At 40.4% G+C, this 18,978-nt stretch overlaps 1 protein-coding gene across 2 annotated transcripts in view; it reads right to left on the bottom strand.

Moving 5' to 3' along the window:
- CDH7 (cadherin 7) overlaps positions 1-18,978 on the bottom strand; it is a 340,655-nt gene that overhangs the window by 289,166 nt on the left and 32,511 nt on the right. For both annotated transcript variants that reach the window (XM_089671067.1, XM_089671068.1), the window contains exon 2: positions 8,461-8,804. In XM_089671067.1, the coding sequence (XP_089527193.1) occupies positions 8,461-8,670 (210 nt within the window). In that variant the 5' untranslated portion in view covers positions 8,671-8,804. The remainder of the gene's footprint in view (positions 1-8,460; positions 8,805-18,978) is intronic.

The raw sequence follows: 18,978 nt of genomic DNA, 5'->3' as shown, positions 1-18,978 counted from the left end.
AAGCTATTTTTTTTTTAATCATAGACTCTCTTTCTTATTATGACTGAAGTGGACATGTCATCAGTATATATTAAAACATTTGACATACTATATCTCTGAATATATTTAGCAAAAAAAACACATTGTTTAGGGAGGAGGGATAAGTGAGGCACATGATGTTTTTTTTAAAGGTATGTGTGACAACAACCATTTTAGATTGTACACAGGCTATAGTATTTGTGGTAGAGTAGAGATGGATTTTTTTGGCTTGCTAAGTCTCAATGGGGAGATTTCACATCCTGTCTTAACCCCTTGGCGCCTCACAGTCCTTTAAGGGGTTTCAGATGCCGGGAGGTGAGCCGTGGTTTCTGATCATGTGACCTCCATGATTGGTGGTCACAGGAGTCACATGATTGTAAGCAGAGATTGGGAGCTTTCTGTTAGCTGCCAGTAACTGTGTCAGGAGCGCACTTGGCATGTGCTCTCACCACAGCTCTATTTATATTTAGGTACGCATACAAGCGGCCTATCATCATTAGGGTCCATCAATCGAGAGACTGCATGTATGCATATGGCCAGCAGGAAGGAGTTAAAGATACAACAGCTGCTTAAAGAGAATCTGTCCAAAATGAAGGAATTTCCCTCATAGACAATTGTAACCAGAACCAGTTTCCCCATTGGAAGATTTGCTCTCTGGTGACAATAATTGAGATAATAGAGAGGAGGAATTTACCTCCATGGGGAAACTAATGGCAATTACAACCAAACATGCTTTATAACTCCTCTACTCCAAAAACAAAATGAAAAGTTTTAACTAGAGATACACTTAACTATACAGATTTGATCTAAAAAGTCACCAGTTTGTGAAGTTCATTTTTTCAGTTATAATGGCACTTTAAAGCTAAAGTTTAGTATATATATACTAAATATAATCTAAGGTATGAGAGTTTAATTCCCAGAATTGCCAGGGCATAGTATTATGGTGGTGAGTCACACAGCCATTGGCACTGGAGCGTGTTCTAACAAGTTCTGACTTGCACTCACTTGGACCACAGACCAGTTGACCCATCCTCTACGGAGTAGTAGAAGAAATGTGTGTTGCACTGTTGGCAGAAAATGAGTGACAGGGATCAGGAGCAAAGGATTAACATCAACTCATGCTTGAAAATTGGCAAAAGCACGAGTGAAACTTTAGCTCTGTTAAAACAGACTTATTGTGAATATTCCATGAAGAAATAAAATGTCTTTGAATGGTTTAAGGAGTGGGAAGATGTCCACTATGAAGTAAGAAGTGGGCAGCCAAAAGGATGCAAATGTGGAAGGAGTCCAAACCCACCTGCGCTCAGAGCAAAGATTGAATGTGTGAATGATGGCAGAAGAGTAGAACTTGAACAGGGAAACAGTACGGCAGATTTTAACGGATTATTTGGGAATGAAGGAATGAGAAATATTTCTGCAAAGATGGTACCTCAAATCTTGACAGAAGATCAGAAAGAATGTTGTCCTCAAATTTCATGCTATCTTTTGAAGAATGCAGTGTTGTATTTTTCTACAAGCCATTACAGAAATGTATTTGAGATATAAATGCACTGCTCAAAAAAATTAAAGGAACACCTTGAAAAAACATCAGATCTCAATGGGGAAAAATATTATGCTGGATATCTACAGTATACTGATATGGACTGGGTAATGTGTTAGGAACGTAAGGATGCCCCATCGTTTGATGGAAATGAAAACTATCAACCTACAGAGGACTGAATTCAGACACCTTGAGAAGCAAAGTAAAAAAATAATGCAGCAGGCTAAACCATTTTGCTGAAATTTCATTGCAGCAACTCAAACTGGAGCTCAGTAGTTTGTATGGCCCCCACATGCTTGTATGCATGCCTGACAATGTCAGGTCATGCTCCTAATGACACGACGGATGGTGTCCTGGGGTTTTTCCTTTCAGATCTGGGCCAGGACATCACTGAGCTCCTGGACAGTCTGAGGTGCAACCTGGCGGAGTCGGATGGACCGAAACATGAAATCCCAGAGGTGTTTCATTGGATTTAGGTCAGGCGAGCATGGGGGCAATTCAATGGTATCAATTTCTTTGTCCTCCAGGAACTGCCTGCATACTCTCGCCAAATGAGGACAGACATTGTCGTGCACCAGGAGGAACCTAGGACCCACTGCACCAGTGTAGGGTCTGATAATGGGTCCAAGGATTTCATCCCGATACCTAATGGCAGTCAGGGTGCCATTGTCTAGTCTGTAGAGGTCTGTGCGTCCCTCCATGGATATGCCTCCTCACACCATCACTGACCCACCACCAAAACGGTCATGCTGAACGATGTTATAGGCAGCCTAACTTTCTCCACAGCTTCTCCAGACCCTTTGACGTCTGTCACATGTGCTCAGAGTGAACCTGCTTTCATCTGTGAAAGCGCAGGGTGCCAGTGGCAAATGCCAATCGAGCTCTATGATGCTGGGCAGTAAGCACAGATCCCACTAGAGGACATCGGGCCCTCATACCACCCTCATGAAGTCTGTTTCTGATTGTTTAGTCAGAGACGTTCAGAGACATTCACACCAGTAGCTTGATGGAGGTCATTTTGTAGGGCTCTGGCAGTGCTCATCCTGTTCCTCCTTGCACAAAGGAGCAGATACCAGTCTTGCTGATGGGTTCAGGACCTTTTACGGCCCTGTCCAACTCTTCCAGAGTAACTGCCTGTCTCTTGGAATCTCCTCTATGGTCTTGAGACTGTGCTGGGAGACACAGCAAACCTTCAGGATGGCACATCAATACATGCCATTGCCAGGAGGAGTTGGTCTGCCTTTCCAACCTCTGTAGGGTCCAGGTATCGCATCATGCTACCAATAATGACACTGACCCTAGCCAAATGCAAAACTAGTGAAAAACATTTAGAAAAGATGAGTAGGAAAAAAAATGTCAGTGGCTTCCACCTGGAAAACCATTCCTATTTTGGGGGTCATCTCATTGTTGCCCATTTAGTGCACCTGTTGTGAATTTCATTAACATCAAAGCAGCTGAAATTGATTAACATCCCCCTTTGCTACTTAACTGACCAGATCAATATCCCAGGAGTTTCATTGACTTGATTCTATAATCTGATTAAAAAGTGCTCCTTTTAATTTTTTTAGCAGTGTATATAAATGTATATAATATTAAATATATATATTAATATATATGTATTAAAATTTCAAGTTCTGAGATACTTCCAGGCCCACCAGTTGCCCCATTCAACCCCTACCCTGCCATGTCCCTAATTCTGCCCCTAAACACGCCCTCACAAATTATCTTATGAAATAACACTGTTAAATGTTTTATGCAGAATAAAGTTACAAAAATAAATATATACCTCCCTTCACCCCCACCCCCAAAACTATGTCCTCTACCCCCTTCATACACCTCCCCCTCCACAGCTATATCCTCTACCCTCTTCACACACCCCCACCCCCCACAACCATGTTCTTTGCTTCCCCTCTTCACAACCCCCTCCACCCCCAGGTCAATCTGTCCCCAGTAAGACCCACCCCCAGGCCAGTCTGTCCCCAGTAAAATCTCCCTCGGTTCAGTCTGTCCCCATTAAACACCCCCCCCCCCCCCCGCTGGCCGATCTGTCTCCAGTAAAATTTCCCTTTCCCCCAGGTCAGCCTGTCCCCAGTACATTCCCCCCAATACATAGCCCCCCCACCCCCAGTTAGTCTGTCCCCCAAACCTGGAAGTGGATTTTACTGGGGGACAGACTGACTTGGGGGGACCCTACAGCCACTGTAGCTATGGTGAGCTCCTTCTCCAATACACACAAAATGATGTAGAGCCTCCAGCAGCCAATGTCCAATCTAGGCATCCTACATAACCCATACATGTGCAACTCAAGCATCTCCCCTCGTAGTGACACTCTCATCCCTCATGTGATGCAGTACACCTTGCCATTGCCTCACTCTGAAGTTCACAAAACATGACTCCTAGAATAATCCAGGAACAAGCAGGGGATAGAGAGCTCTGCAATGTCATATGTGACAGCTGCCACAACCAGGTCCTGCATTCCCAGCAGGCTGATCAAAAGGTGCACACACAAAGACTGCAGAGAGCCAGCCAGTCTATAGAGCTGTTCCACACACATGGTGTCACCTACTGAGCTGTACAATCCTTGCATGTGTCAGCCCGTGTTGTGCCCCCTCCTTCCTGCCTTATTTCTGGTTTCTATTCTAAGCTGGCACCAGACTTAACCAGGACACCAGCTGTGCCATGCATGTCTTGTCACCCTTCGCCTGGCCTTTTATGCTTCTGTCTGGCTATTGCTCCAGCATGCTGGGGCAGGGATCAGGATAACATGGTCCAGGGGTCTCCACTGTCATTGGGTCTGTACAGAGAGAGTAGTGCAGGGTCGGTGCAAACATTTTTGTCTACACAGGCGAAGGTGCATTTTGCCACCCCCTCCTGCCACCTTCCTCCCACCACCTTCCTCCCTTCCACAATGCAACCTTCACAAGTTGCTCCATCACAAATATTGCAGTTGCCTCACTGCAAACATTATCATTTTTTCCCCCTTAAATAATACATTATGCTCCACAAATATTACAGCATGCTCCACCCCAAATATTACAGTTGCTTCATTCCACACATATTAGTTGCTCCACCACAGAGTTGCTCCACCTGAAATATTACAGCATGCTCCACCAAAAATATTACAGTTGCTCCACCAGAGTTGCTCCACCTCAAATAATACAGTATGCTTCACAAATATTACAGCATGCTCCACCCAAATATTACAGTTGCTTCATTCCACACATATTAGTTGCTCCACCACAGAATTGCTCCACTTGAAATATTACAGCATGCTCCACCAAAAATATTACAGTAGCTCCAAACATTAGAGTTGCTCCACCTCAAATAATACAGTATGCTTCACAAATATTACAGCATGCTCCACCCCAAATATTACAGTTGATCCACCAAACATTAGAGTTTCTCCACCCCAAATAATACAGTATGCTCCACAAATATTACAGCATGCTCCACCCCAGATATTACAGTTGCTCTACCACAAGCATTAGAGTTTCTTTACCCCAAACATTACAGCATGTTCCACCCAAATATTACAGTTGCTCCACCAAACATTAGAGTTTCTCCACCCCAAATAATACAGTATGCTCCACAAATATTACAGCATGCTCCACCCCAAATATTACAGTTGCTCTACCACAAGCATTAGAGTTTCTTTACCCCAAACATTACAGCATGCTCCACCCCAAATATTACAGTTGCTCTACCACAAGCATTAGAGTTTCTTTACCCCAAACATTACAGCATGCTCCACCCAAATATTACAGTTGCTCCACCACAGTTGCTCCACCCCAAATAATACAGTATGCTCCACAAATATTACAGCATGCTCCGCCCCAAATATTAGTTTCTCCAGCAAACATTAGAGTTGCTCCACCCCACATAATACAGTATGCTCCACAAATATTCCAGTACGCTCCCCCAGCACAATGCACAGCCTACTTACATTATAATTATGCCGTGTCCATGTGGGCTGGTATGATGTACAGCTACAGGAAGTGTCTGTTTACTCTTTGTTTACACTTTGAGCAGCACATGTACACACAGGAACAGGCATGGGGGGCGGGACTCAAGAGCACAGCTCATGGTGACAATCAGGAGACCTGGGCTGTAATCTGTGAATCGTTTCCTGCAGGTGCCCTGAGCAAATTGTGATACCATCCACCTGTACACTACTCTTGCCTCATTAAACAATGTTGAGTTCAGAGAGGGAGAAGATACCAAGCTTTGGTGTACTAGGGGAGAGTTTGCAGCTGCTTCCTTGTGTGCCCTACCATCTGTCTGACTTGCTCCCTCCTTTCTTGCACATTGGTCACACTAAGAGAATTTTGCTTTGATGTTACAACGGTGCCTCCCCCCCCTTGGGTGCTGGGACACACTCACCCCCACCTTATTTCCACTCACCCAATGCGAGCAGGCGAGTGGAAATTTTGAGGCTTGTCTGTATATTTATATTCCTTTTTTGGGGGGCGGGGGGGAATAAAGATACAAACACATATGGCCTACATTAGAACTGAATTTTAGTAATGCTTTTTTTTTAATACAGTAACAAACACATAAGGTCTGCTGCTTCTTATAAAAAATAATCCCTGCAGTGTCTGCTTCAATGCCGTCAGCGCTGAGCTGCTATCTTTCAGTACTGTGAAGGTTAACAGCAGGTGCTGTTACAGAGAAAAGTTGTGCCGCTCACCCACTACCTTCTGCCTTCTTGATGATTCACAAAATTTGTATTACTATACTCCCACAATGCATCATGTTCTGTGAACCAGTGGAGATCCTGTCATTCAACTGCTCCCCCTCAATTAACAGAATTAAGTGCATTTTGGGAGTGTAGTAATATAAGTTATGTGAATGGTGGAAAAGGCAGAAAGAGATGAGAGGGCAGAAAAACCTCTCTCTTTTAACCTTCACAGATAGCCACTCAAGGCGGAATCTGGTGACTTTGAAGGAGACACTGCAGCGCTGATGTTTAGCAAAGGGTTAGGGGATAAACACCATTACACATAGCTAATGTGTTTACTGCTGTATCTTAAAAAAAATTCTAAACTTTGACTTTAAAAGAGAAGTTTGGGAATATTTTTTTTTTTTAAATCATACTTGCCTAGGTGGATGCAGCATGGGTCTGATGCTGCATCTGTCCCCCACCGGCTCTAAAGGTGAGGACTCAGCGATCATATTACCTCTGATCATTGAGTTCTCATTCTGAGCAGAGAGCAGTGACTGTTAGTCGTCGCTCTCTTCTCTGCTCCCCCCCCCCCATGCTCACTGGAGCTCTGGGCTGTGGAGGGTGGGGGACCAGCTGGCTCAGGCTCTCAGCAGATCTTAAAGTCAGGATCTTTCCCCAGCCTGGACCGGCTGAGTGATTTATTTATTATTTCTTTCAGGTACTTATATAGCGCTGTCAATTTAGCGCTTTACACATATATATTGAACATTCACATCAGTCCCTAACCCTCAAGGAGCGTACAATCTAAGGTCCCTAACTCACATTCATACATACACATACTAGGGCCAATTTAGACAGGAGCCAATTAACCTACCAGCATGTCTTTGGAGTGATGTCTGCCAACAGCTGGCTTCAGCCCGCTGTCAGCTGAAAATGGGTCATAGGAGTGCAAAATAAACTGCACTCCTGTGATCCACAGAAGAAGTACAGCAAAAAGAGCTTTGGCTGTACTTATCCTTTAACGTAGGTCATACTTGGTAATATTCAGGCAGATCTATCTGCATTCAACCAGTTTTCAAGTGCAGAGATAATAAGAGCAAAATCTGACAGTTTCAATTTTTTCAGTTTCAAATGAAACTGTTGATGATGGGTTTCATTGATACTTTTGATGTCTTTTTCAACTGAAAGCTGGCTAAAAAATCATGGACATTTGTGGGAGGATGGGCACCCATGGGCACCCATGTTTTCATTGATACATTTTTTATATTTGCTCATTTTTAAATTATTACTCTTCTGTAAATGAAGAAACTGTCAGTATTGTTGGCTGAACCCAAAGTGTTGGAAGAACAGTTTATAAAATTATTAAAGGTAAAATTATTTTTTAATCTTTTGAACATAGTGTGGCAACTGTTGGCCAGTAATCACACGAAAATTAGGATAAAGCATTGAATGCTTATTTTACTTATAGCAATACAACACAAAACAAAGTATGGGATTTACAAAAATGCTAAAAACAGTCATTTTTATTTAAAGAGAGAACATACACTTATACCTTGCCTATACTAGGCAAAGAGGCTTACTTTAGATAATACATTGGCAGCTGTTACCTTCTCAGCCCTTCTCTGCCCCCCCCCCCTCCGCACCCCCAGTACTTTTGTATATAGGGAAATATGTTCCCTTACCTTACCTCAATGCATTTTATGGTGTAGGCTGTCACTGCTGAACTATAATTTTGCATTTTCCATGAAAATCGAATAACTTTATTACATAGTAACTGACCCAAAAAGGCAGATTAGGAGATCTGACTTCTTTCTGACTTTACTTACTACGTTTGTTCCAGGTCAGTAATTAAGAACGTGTTGAATTCACTAATAATTTCATTATCATGTAATGTCATATTCCAAAATTTTGCATGCTTTCAGTCAGAAAAATACAAATCAAACTTGACCTTTTATTGTATTAACATTCACATCCACAGAGCCTACAGGAGAAAAATGAACATGAAGGGTTATTATTATTAATGACATAACATAAGCTATGACTTAAACTGTTGTTTATCATGTTTATTGAGGCTGATAAGACAAACAGTGACAAGTCTGAGTTTTAGATATATGAACCATCTGCTGTTGTTGTCTCGCAATTACTGCTCATTGCTTTAATTTCTAATACACTGATGCAAATACTGTATGCGTAACAACAGGGTATATAAATGAGCATACATGTCAATTACTGTACTTACTTTACCGACATACAGAGGCTCTGAGCCTGTATATTCCTCCAGCACAAAGAACTGGTTCCAAACCCAGCTCCGCTTAGTTCTTGATCTCCCAGACTGAATGTAAGGCTTCGATGTGGACATTGAAAGCTCAGCTTGGCTTATTCCAGAAAGACAAAAGAAAAGAGCTATAAGCTGAAGATAGTGGCACATTTCTTGTCTGCCCATCTTCATTTTTCTCTCTTTAACAAATTGTGAACTGAACAGCTCCCAACTGTCTTAGAAAATCCAGTATTATTCCACACAGGATTTTTGTTGTTGTTGGAGGATTACTCAAAATAAATATCCAGGGACCCAACCTTTAATACCTAAGAGATAAGAAAGATATGCTTGATGATTAGAATTAACTCTGCAAATTCTCTGTATTTTACAAAAAAAGAACAAAATGTGTAATATGTAATATTTTTTTTTATTCTGTGCTTGATCCACAGGTAAATGTTACTTAATATATTGATGTTGCAGATATGTGTTTGGTAGCATGTTCAAGTCCTCTGATTAATTAGGCTTCAAATATTTTTTAAAAAAGATAGTATTATGAAAAAGATCAATAAATAAAATGTAATATTTACATGGTAAAAAAACTCCCTTTGCGATATTTGTTGATCTGTGTAATATAAATCTGTATTTACGTGCATCTGTATCACATACATGTAAATAATATAATAACAGGGAAAACATCTTTAGCTCACACATTCTTATACTACCTTGAAAAAATGTACACTTCAGGAATGCTGTAAAATAATTAGAGCAACCTAGTTGTGCAATTATTTGAGAGAGGTTAAATGCATCATTCTTTGGTAGAAGGAGACAGTTACAGCATGAAATAAACAAAGGATATAATCAAGAATATACTACTGATTAAATCTAATCTTTTCCTCTCCACATTCTACCTTAAATGGCTACCAGAAGATGAGGCTTTAAATTATAAGTAAGAAAATTTTATTTTATAAACAGTAGCTAAAATTGAACCTAAATGATTGCCCGTTGCATATATAAAACTACAAAAAGAATCTATTTAGGAATGTGAAGATTAAAAAAATATATTTTTTAATATTAAAAATATATTTAATTAATAATAGTTTTAAAAAGCGGCAATGGGCTCAATTCACTAAAGCAGATTGCATGAGGTATTTAGGTGATCTGGCACATTTTTCCCAAACACCTCATGCGATGCTGAAAATGTCATTTTACTATCCCTTTATGCATTATTTACATCAAAAAGCAAACATGCTTGGTAAATACAAGAAGTCAATTCACTCAAGGAAATAAATAAATACATGTATGTGGGAAATAAGAAGCAGTCTAGGCATGTGATAGTTAAAGAATGTATTTTATTTCAGCTGGTTGTCAAGGAGCCTGTATCAGCCAGTGTCCTTAACAACCAATAAATATCATGGTTGTTAAGGAGCAGGCAGCCGCCGCGTCCTTAACAACATGACTCATTGGAATGTGAACAAATTAATTGATGACATTTAAAAATTAAAAAAAAAAAAAAAAAACTATGATCCCCCCAATCCTTATCAGGCCCTTCAGGTCTGGTATGGATGTAAAAGTTTCCCCACCAAATCCATACCAGACCCTTATCTAAGCATGCAGCCCAGCAGGCCAGGAGGGGGATGAGAAATTGCTCCCCCCCCCTGAACTATACTAGACCACATGCTCTCAACATGGGGAGCTGCTTTTGGGGAGAGGGATCCCCTCAAATCACTTTATCTGAATGTTGATGAAGTCAACGGCCTCTTTCCCACAACCCTGGATGGTGGTTGTGGGGGTCTGTGGGTGGGGTGTGTATCAAAATCTGGAATCCCCCTGGGCCCCCAGATCCCACACCCCCCCATGTGAATGAGTATGGGGTACTCATTCACCAAAAAAATAATGCAAAGTAAATAAAAACACACAGTCAAGTCCTTTATTCAAACCCCCCGAAAAAAATAAATGTCTCCCTAAGTATATCCAACATCAATCACAATAAACACTGCCCGCTAACCCAAACAAAAAAAAACAAAACAAAAATGATTCTTCGCTCCCACCAAATGACATCTCCGACACCTTCCGCCACTAAATAAAGTAAGGGGGAAGCCACCCAATAGTGTCTCCCATGACATCATCAACTGAGGAATTGCCTTAATATGGCCACTATCCCTGATGTCACTGGTTGTTAAGGAAGCATCCGCTTCCCTGGCCATGTAAGCACATGGGTGGGGAATGGACCCTCACATAATTGCCTAAATATGGCCACATGGCCATATTTGTCCAATATTATTGCCCAAATATGACCATATTTGGGCAATGATGTCACTACCATCCCCACCCCTTGCTTTATATAGATAACAGCTCAGGGAAACACCATTCAGCTAGCATTACCAGCAGAGATTCGAGTCATCAGGTTTTTAATTTCTGCATTTATTTGCATCAAAGGCAAGCATTGTGACTGATGATGAATTTACAATGAGGGACTTTTTTGGGGATTTTTATTTTTTTAAAAAAAGGTCTTGTCAAATGTTTGGCTGTCTTTATTTATAGGTGACATATTTTTGTTTGTAAACGAGTAGGGGTACTCATATTCATTCACATGAGAGCTTTCTCATTATTATAGGCTACCAGAATCTGATAAGCCCCCCACTCACAGACCTACACAATTACCGGGCAGGGGTTGTGGGGATGAGGCACTTGTCCTGAACAACGTGAGGATTGGAGTCCACACTAGCAATGCACCCCCTCATGTTGAGGACATGTGACCTGGAACAACCTGTGGGGAGCATGTCTTAGTCTCTTTCCTGGCCAGTCAGACTGCATCAGATCAGATTAAGGGTCTGGTATGGATTTTTAGGGGGACCACATGCATAATTTATTTCTTTTTTTGGGGGTGTTTGCCTTAAAATTCATAACAGACCCAAAAGGTCTTGTACCTATTTCCTGGAAAACCTCAAGTATTTTTTTTTGGGTGAGGTACCCCTTTAAAATCCATACCAGACTCAAAAGGCTCTTGTAAACATTGTGGGGTAGACTATGTAATTTCCTGCTGTAGGATGTGCTACAAAAAAAAAGAAGACAATTACAGAAAAAAATTAATTAAAGTGACAGCGAAACTGCATTTCCTACTTTATAAAAAGAAAAAAAAGCACACAGAACTCTCCAAATTCCCCTACAAATAGAACAGACCATTAGGGGTCTGCTATGTATTGTGTGGGACCTTTGGAATCTGTGTGCCATTTTGTTCTTGAAAAAAAAAGCAAGAGGTAGATGTTATTTACTGGAAACGTAAAACTCTTGTTTCATTTGTAAATCTCAGTGTTTAATCTTGCCCCCCCGCCCATTCATTTCAATGGGGTTCAGGGTTGGCATCTGAACTTCTGTGAAGTTGGCAAACCCCTGGGCTGTTCTGCTCATCACTAGTCCTTCTCAGCCTGTGTTACTAAAACTACATGCACAATTTCATCCTATAATTATCATATATTAGTCAAATACATTCAAAGTTACCAAATTCAGCAGACTGAGTGCAAGACACATAAATATCTACATTACCCAATTTAGTCAAAACATTTGTTGCTGACTGAATAGGCTTACTTTCTTTGTATTTATTTGTGGAAAGCCCTGTCTAATATCCCATAATTACCTGTGACCATATTAATGCAGCCAAGATGTCAACAATCGTACAAGACCAGACAAATACATCCTGAAGGCAATGGGTCGAGCTGACATCTACACTAATATCAGAGATTGTCAGAACAACCAGCGGGTAAAGCAAGAATCATGCAATGAGACTGCAGGTCAAAGAAAGCTTTAGGCAAGTCATTGATATTTTGAAAAAATGCTGAGAAATAGACTCTAATTATCAAATTTCCTTTTTTTTCATCCTCTCATTGAGTCATATTTGGATAAATTAGAAACAAGTGGAATATTCAGATTGACAACCACTGACTGACACATCTGTTCTCTTGTGAAGACATCTAGAAAACATGCACTGCTGGACATTTTTTTATCACTAAGTTTAGATTCCTATCACAGCATCCAACTTAACTGTGTAGGCAGTTTAGTAATTTAGCAACTGAAGCATTAGAAAATATTCCGGAGGGAACTTTCACTGCATGAGACAAACAAAGTTTATGATGTAAATACCTGTATTACGCTTTCTCAAAGTGCACTGTTTGCTAGAACTTTTTGCTTTCAGCATAATCCTTTCCAAATTGAACTTCCTCAATGTACTTTCCAATAACCATAGCCAAAACTGGATTAATGATATTCAATGATGTATATTTAACATTTCTTTTAATTTAGTCATTATCAATTAATTTAAAATAGCTATATAAATAGCCCACTTTCTACCACATTAAACAAAGTACTGGCCTTTGCTTATTTCACTGAATTGGTGAGGAATTATCATAAACAAGCCCTATGAGGCCACAGAAAACTGAAGATGTAGGAAAATGTTTTTCAGCCATAAAATGTTTTTAGCTAATGTAGCAGTCCACAGATTAAAGGATAAGTTTATTGCACAGCTATTCAACAAAGTAATATCTTCTACTGTGAATATATATATATATATATATATATATATATACACACACACATATACACACACACAGTTAGGTCCATAATTTGAGTTATTTTAGATATTTACCAAAACATATTCAAGCTACAGTTATATCATGGATATGGGCGGAAAGTGCACACTCTTAGGTTTAATTTGAGGGCATTTACATCCAAATTTGAATAAGGGTTTAGGAATTACAGCTCTTAAGAGTAGCCATCCCCCTTTTTCAAGGGACCAAAAGTAATTGGACAATTGAATCAAAAGCTCTTTCATGGTCAGGTGTGGGCTACTTCTTCGTTATTTCTTCATAAATTAAACAGGTAAAAGGTCTGGAGCTGATTCTAAGTGTGGTATTTGCATTTGGAATATATTGCTGTGAACCTACATCATGCGTTCAAAGGAGCTGTCCATGCAAGTGAAACAGACCATTGTAAGGCTTCAAAAACAAAACAAATCCATCAGAGAGATAGCAGCAACTTTAGGAGTGGCCAAATCAACAGTTTGGTACATTCTGAGGAAAGAAGAACGCACTGGTGAGCTAAGCAACATAAAAAGGCATGGACGTCCACAGGAGACAACAGTGGTGGATGATCGCAGGATCCTCTCTATGGTAAAGAAAAAACCCATTCACAACATCCAGACACGTGAAGGACACTCTCCAGGAGGTGGGCATATCATTGTCAAAGTCTACAATCAAAAGAATACTTCACGAGAGCAAATACAGAGGGTTCACCACAATGGTGCAAACCATTCATAAGCCTGAAGAATAGAAAAGCCAGATTAGACTTTGCCAAAAACATCTACAAAAGCCAGACCAGTTCTGCAAAAGCATTCTTTGGACGGATGAAACTAAGATGAATCAGTACCAGAATGACGGGAAGAAAAAAGTGTGGAGAAGGCTTGGAACAGCTCATGTGTAAGGGATATCCGGCAAGAAGATTCACGATCGGAAACGCGCATGCCCGAGAGAGATCCCGCAGAAGAATTGCCGGTTGTGCGCAGGCGAGCAGGAATGCGAGATCGCGTACATGCACGCACACGTGCACATGCACGGCAAAGATTGGCACCAGACGGGCTATTTAAGGAGGGCCTCTGCTCAGGTTCAGTGCTGACTGGTCTTCAGCTCCCCCCTGTGTCCTGCTTACTCCTGTACGATTCCTTTGTTGCTGACCCGGCTTGTTCCTGACCCAACTCCGATTACTCTCCTGCTCCTGGTTCCTGACTTCGGCTCTGCTCCTGACTTTGGCTTTTCCTTCTGATTCTGTACCGTGCTGCCCGACTGTTGATGACCCCGGCTATCCTATGACCCTGCTCCTGTCCTGTGTCCCAGCTACCTACCTTGCTCTGCTGCACATCGGGCACTACACAGAACCTGCTCTGTCTGCTATTACGATGCCCAAATCAGAGGATACTCTGCATACCAAGGTCACCACCTTCAAGAGCCACAAGCAACATCCACTGCCGCTCTTGTCCCCCCGGTCCCTAGACTCCCTCTGTTCCAACCTCAGCAGGGTCAGGGCTAGTGACACAAGTGAAGCCGACCTCGTCAATTCAGTCTCCCATCAGGTACGTGACATCATGATCCAAAGCACACAATGTCATCTGTAAAACATGGTGGAGGAAGTGTGATGGCATGGGCATGCATTGCTTCCAGTGGCAATGGGTCATTGGTGTTTACTGACGATGTGAAAGAAGACAGAAGCAGCCAAATTAATTCTGCAATGTTTAGAGATATACTGTCAGCTCAGATTCAGCCAAATGCAGCAAAGTTGATTGGACAGCACTTCACAGTATAGATGGACAATGATCCAAAACAAAAAGAAGTGGAATATTCTGCAATGGCCGAGTCAATCACCTGATCTCAACCCAATTGAGCATGAATTACACTTGCGGAAGGCAAAACTAAAGGCAGAAAGACCAACAAACAAAGAACAGCTGAAGGCAGGTGCAGTTAGAGCCTGGCAAAGCATCAGAAAGGAGGAAACCCAGTCTTTGGCAATGTCCATGGGTTCCAGACTTCAGGCAGTCATTGCCAGTAAAGGATTCTCAACAAAATATTGAAAATGCACATTTTATTTATGATTATATTCAATTGTCCAATTGCTTTTGGTCCCTTGAAAAAGGCAGGATGGCTACTCTTAAGAGCTGTAATTCCTAAACCCTTCCTCAAATTTGCATGTACATACCCTCAGAGAAAGTTTGCACTTTCAGCCCATATACATTATAGAACTATATCTTGAATATGTTTTGGCAAATACCTGAAAAATCTAAAATCGTGCCTGCGTCCAAATATTTATGGACCTACAGTAACTGTATGTGTGTATATATATATATATATATATATATATATATATATATAAAATGTAATGACAGTTTTGGAACCTTCCCCTGAACTGTTTCTCTGAGGAGAAAAATATACTTTGTATCCTTTTCTCCTCACCAGAGAAGTCTGAAAAAGAAATTGTAAAAAAAAGTTTATTTGGATTGGGATTTGATCTAGGTTAGTGCATAGGTTAGTGTTAGAGTCAGCGTCAATGTCAATGTTAGCATTAGGGTTAGTGTAAGCCTGGGTTCACATATATGCTGTGCGGTACACTGCATGTGGTTCGCACAGGAACCACACTGCATTCCTGTGCAAATCACATGCGATTTGTGTGCGGTGCGATTGGATCCATACATTTTGTATGGCTCTAATCACACCGCACCCGCATCAAAAACCTGCAGCACCCTTTTTCTGGTCCGCTCAAGAATCGGATTGCATGGGTATTCGCACCTATGCAATCCGATTCTGCACATCGCACCGCGTTTTGCAGACCGCTTTCGGTGTGTTGTTAACATACACACCCGCAGCGGTTTGCATGAACGGGGTGCGATTCTGATGCGGTGCGAATTCGCACAGAAAACTCTGCAAATTCTGCACTACGTCAGTGTTAACCAGGGCTTAGTGTTAGTGTCAGTGTGTTTTAGGTAGGAGAAAAAAAAGCAATATGCAGCTTTACAATAGATACAAAGAACACATAATGTGGTATCACCGTGAATGTCAGAAGCAGCACATTTAATTATTAATTAATTCAGTTTCATGGTCGGTTATGGCAAGAGTAAGAAATATACAGCTAGATTAAAAAAAAATGTTTTTTACTCTTTAGGGCCATTTTACTTTAATACTAATAATAATAATGAAAATTAAGATATACATTAATATTTGCCACCAAATGAAGGCCTGAATTGTCCTGAGCAAAATAGGGTATAATTCACATAGTAGTTGCAAAGATATATATAGTATTACTAACCTGTGCCAAAGTTTCAGAATTGGGTTGAGGTATTAAGGTTTGTTTTACCTTCCATTATGAAGAAGTTACAGGAACATTAAACTATGGTTTAAAAAAAAGAGTGTTTTTTTAAGCATGCATTCTTAAAGTGGAGTTCCACCCAAAAGGGGAAGTTCCTCTTTAAAGATTGGTCCCCCGCTCCCCATTAAGGATTGGCACCTTTGGGGGGGAATGGGTACCCAAATTTGACAGGTACTCACTCCCACTTCCGCTGCGAACTCCTAGGCGATCAGAAATGGAAGTTGTCCTCCTACCCTCCCTCCCCGTAGTCTTGTGGGACACATGACAGATCCCAGAAGATGACGGCGCCAATCAGGAAGCACAGCGCTACTCGTACATGCTCAGTGGGCACCCGGCTGTGAAGCCGCAAGCTGTCACAGCCAGGTGCCCACACGGAAGATGCCATTGCCTGAAATACAGGACGGCTGGTGAAATGGCTGTGGCGGGGGCAATGCGGGATCGTGGCACAGGTGAGTGGCTTACAGAGTGAGTGGAACTCCGCTTTAACTCAACAAAGTACCTTCTATTTAAGGAAATAATTTGATGGAAAGCCATGGAAAATACCACACCTACATTTTAAATATCTTCACCTATGATAATCTCCAGAAACTCATATATATATATCCATAAATACTATTAACCCCTTCACGCCTAAGGGAAAACAAATCTAAATGCCTAAGCACAATTCTGCAATGTTGACCTGTGTTAGTAAAACCATCGATATCATCACAACTACTTTGTACATCCAGGTGGATTATACCTTGATTTTTTCAGGAGAAATTGAGCTTTCATTAATGGATAGCTACCATTAATGGTAATGGATAGCTCCTGACTTTTTTTTTATTATCAAAGGAAAACTGGCCCAAAATAGTAAAAAAGAAAAATGATTTTTTTTTATTTAGCTGTGTGTTTCTTGTTACTACCATAACCTACCACCAAAGAACAACCCAAAATTAATTATCCAGCTCTTGACAATCACAGCGATATCATATATGTGTATGTTATTTGTTGTTTGTACCCATAGTACAGCCCAGAAACAATAGTGCGCATTTTGTTTTTCTCTTTTTTTTTTTACCTAAAACACACTGACAGTGACATTGACACTAACACTGATACCAATTTTTTTTTAAATCCTGACCTTTGACCTTGACCCAAACACTAACCCTGACACTGAACTAGATCAAACCTTGATCTAGGTATTTTTCTTTATTTTTTGTTCTTTTATTTTTTAATATTTATATATTTATCTTCTTTTTTTTTTTACAAACATTTTTTTTTCTCTCTATGCCAGGAGTTAGAGAGATACAATGTATCTCTCTTCTCCATTCATAGAGAAAAAAGCAAGGGGGCTGGGCTGTACAGTGACTGATCACTGTGATAGCCAATCAGAGGTTATCACAGAGATCATGTGACCTGGAATCGGGAGCTCTCAGTGACACCGCGGTCTTTTTGCGCTACGAGTGCGCCGCGCGCTCCCAGTACAGACAAGTACGCAAATATGTGGCCCCAGGGAAAAAAGCACAGTTCCGTGAGGCCGCATATTTGTGTGACGTCGGCGTCAAGGGGTTAACACAAATCTAACCTAAACTTTCTAAAAAACAATAGAACTAGCTGATATCTAACCTTTCATTGCAAGTCAAGGTACAGTATATGAGCCCATTGTGTAATTACATGAACACAAATCTAGAATCTAATCAGATGTTTACAGGTGTATTTAGAATTGAAACCCGGATGCCTCTGTGCAATTGAATTTTCAATGTCTTTATTCAAAAGTATCCTCCAACAAGGCCATTAAAATGATACTGTAAAAAATGTAGAAGCCCATTGTGATGTATAGTGACATTTTACAAGATTATAGTATTCTGGACCCAATTTATAGTATTGTGCCCAGATTTCACTGTATTTGGTTTTAAATGACTGACCCAGGAACACCGTTAGTTCCTGTAAATGATTGCCAAAAGGGAAGTGTATTAAAGGACATTGGCAAGATCTGCACTGTATTTTACTACTTTCTATTTGATTTTACTATCATATATTATTAGATTTTTTATTATACCAATAAAATATGCCAGTGCAAGGAATTGCAAATGTTATAATCCATTATAATATAAAAAGTAAACAAACAGCATAATGAAAGTTACAGTTATGAGGATAGCATCTAAAAAACACACTTTTTTAAATTTTATTACAGGTGCCTCACATTATGCTGGTTCTCTTAATTAGATATCATTAACAATTCTTCCTGCCTTGTACAATCTCTCTAGTGTGCAGGGATTTTTATTTTTGCATTTGCTAATTCTTAGCAGATATCAGTCTAACTTGCCAGATTTGCATTCCAGATAGATTTTCCACTGGCTAATTTTCATAAAACAATTTGCTGTATTTGAATCTATGCTGTTATTATTTGATTGCCCATTTCTAAAAGGGATCATCATGCATCAAACTGTTGGGAGTCCCTACAAAATTTTGCTCAAAGTGATACTAAACACACACTGTTTAATATATTTACATTGTCCCTTCTGTTTCTGTATGTGGATGATGGCACTGTAAATATTTTAATTAAACAAAAAAGCTTTTAAGTACCTTTTACCTAATCTATATATTGCTGTTGCATGCCCC

This window comes from Staurois parvus, unplaced genomic scaffold, assembly GCF_062004578.1.
Source record: "Staurois parvus isolate SC_StPar_1 unplaced genomic scaffold, SC_StPar_1.0 ptg000097l, whole genome shotgun sequence".
Taxonomy (NCBI): Eukaryota; Metazoa; Chordata; class Amphibia; order Anura; family Ranidae; genus Staurois; species Staurois parvus.
This window is presented reverse-complemented; position numbering and strand designations above follow the sequence as displayed.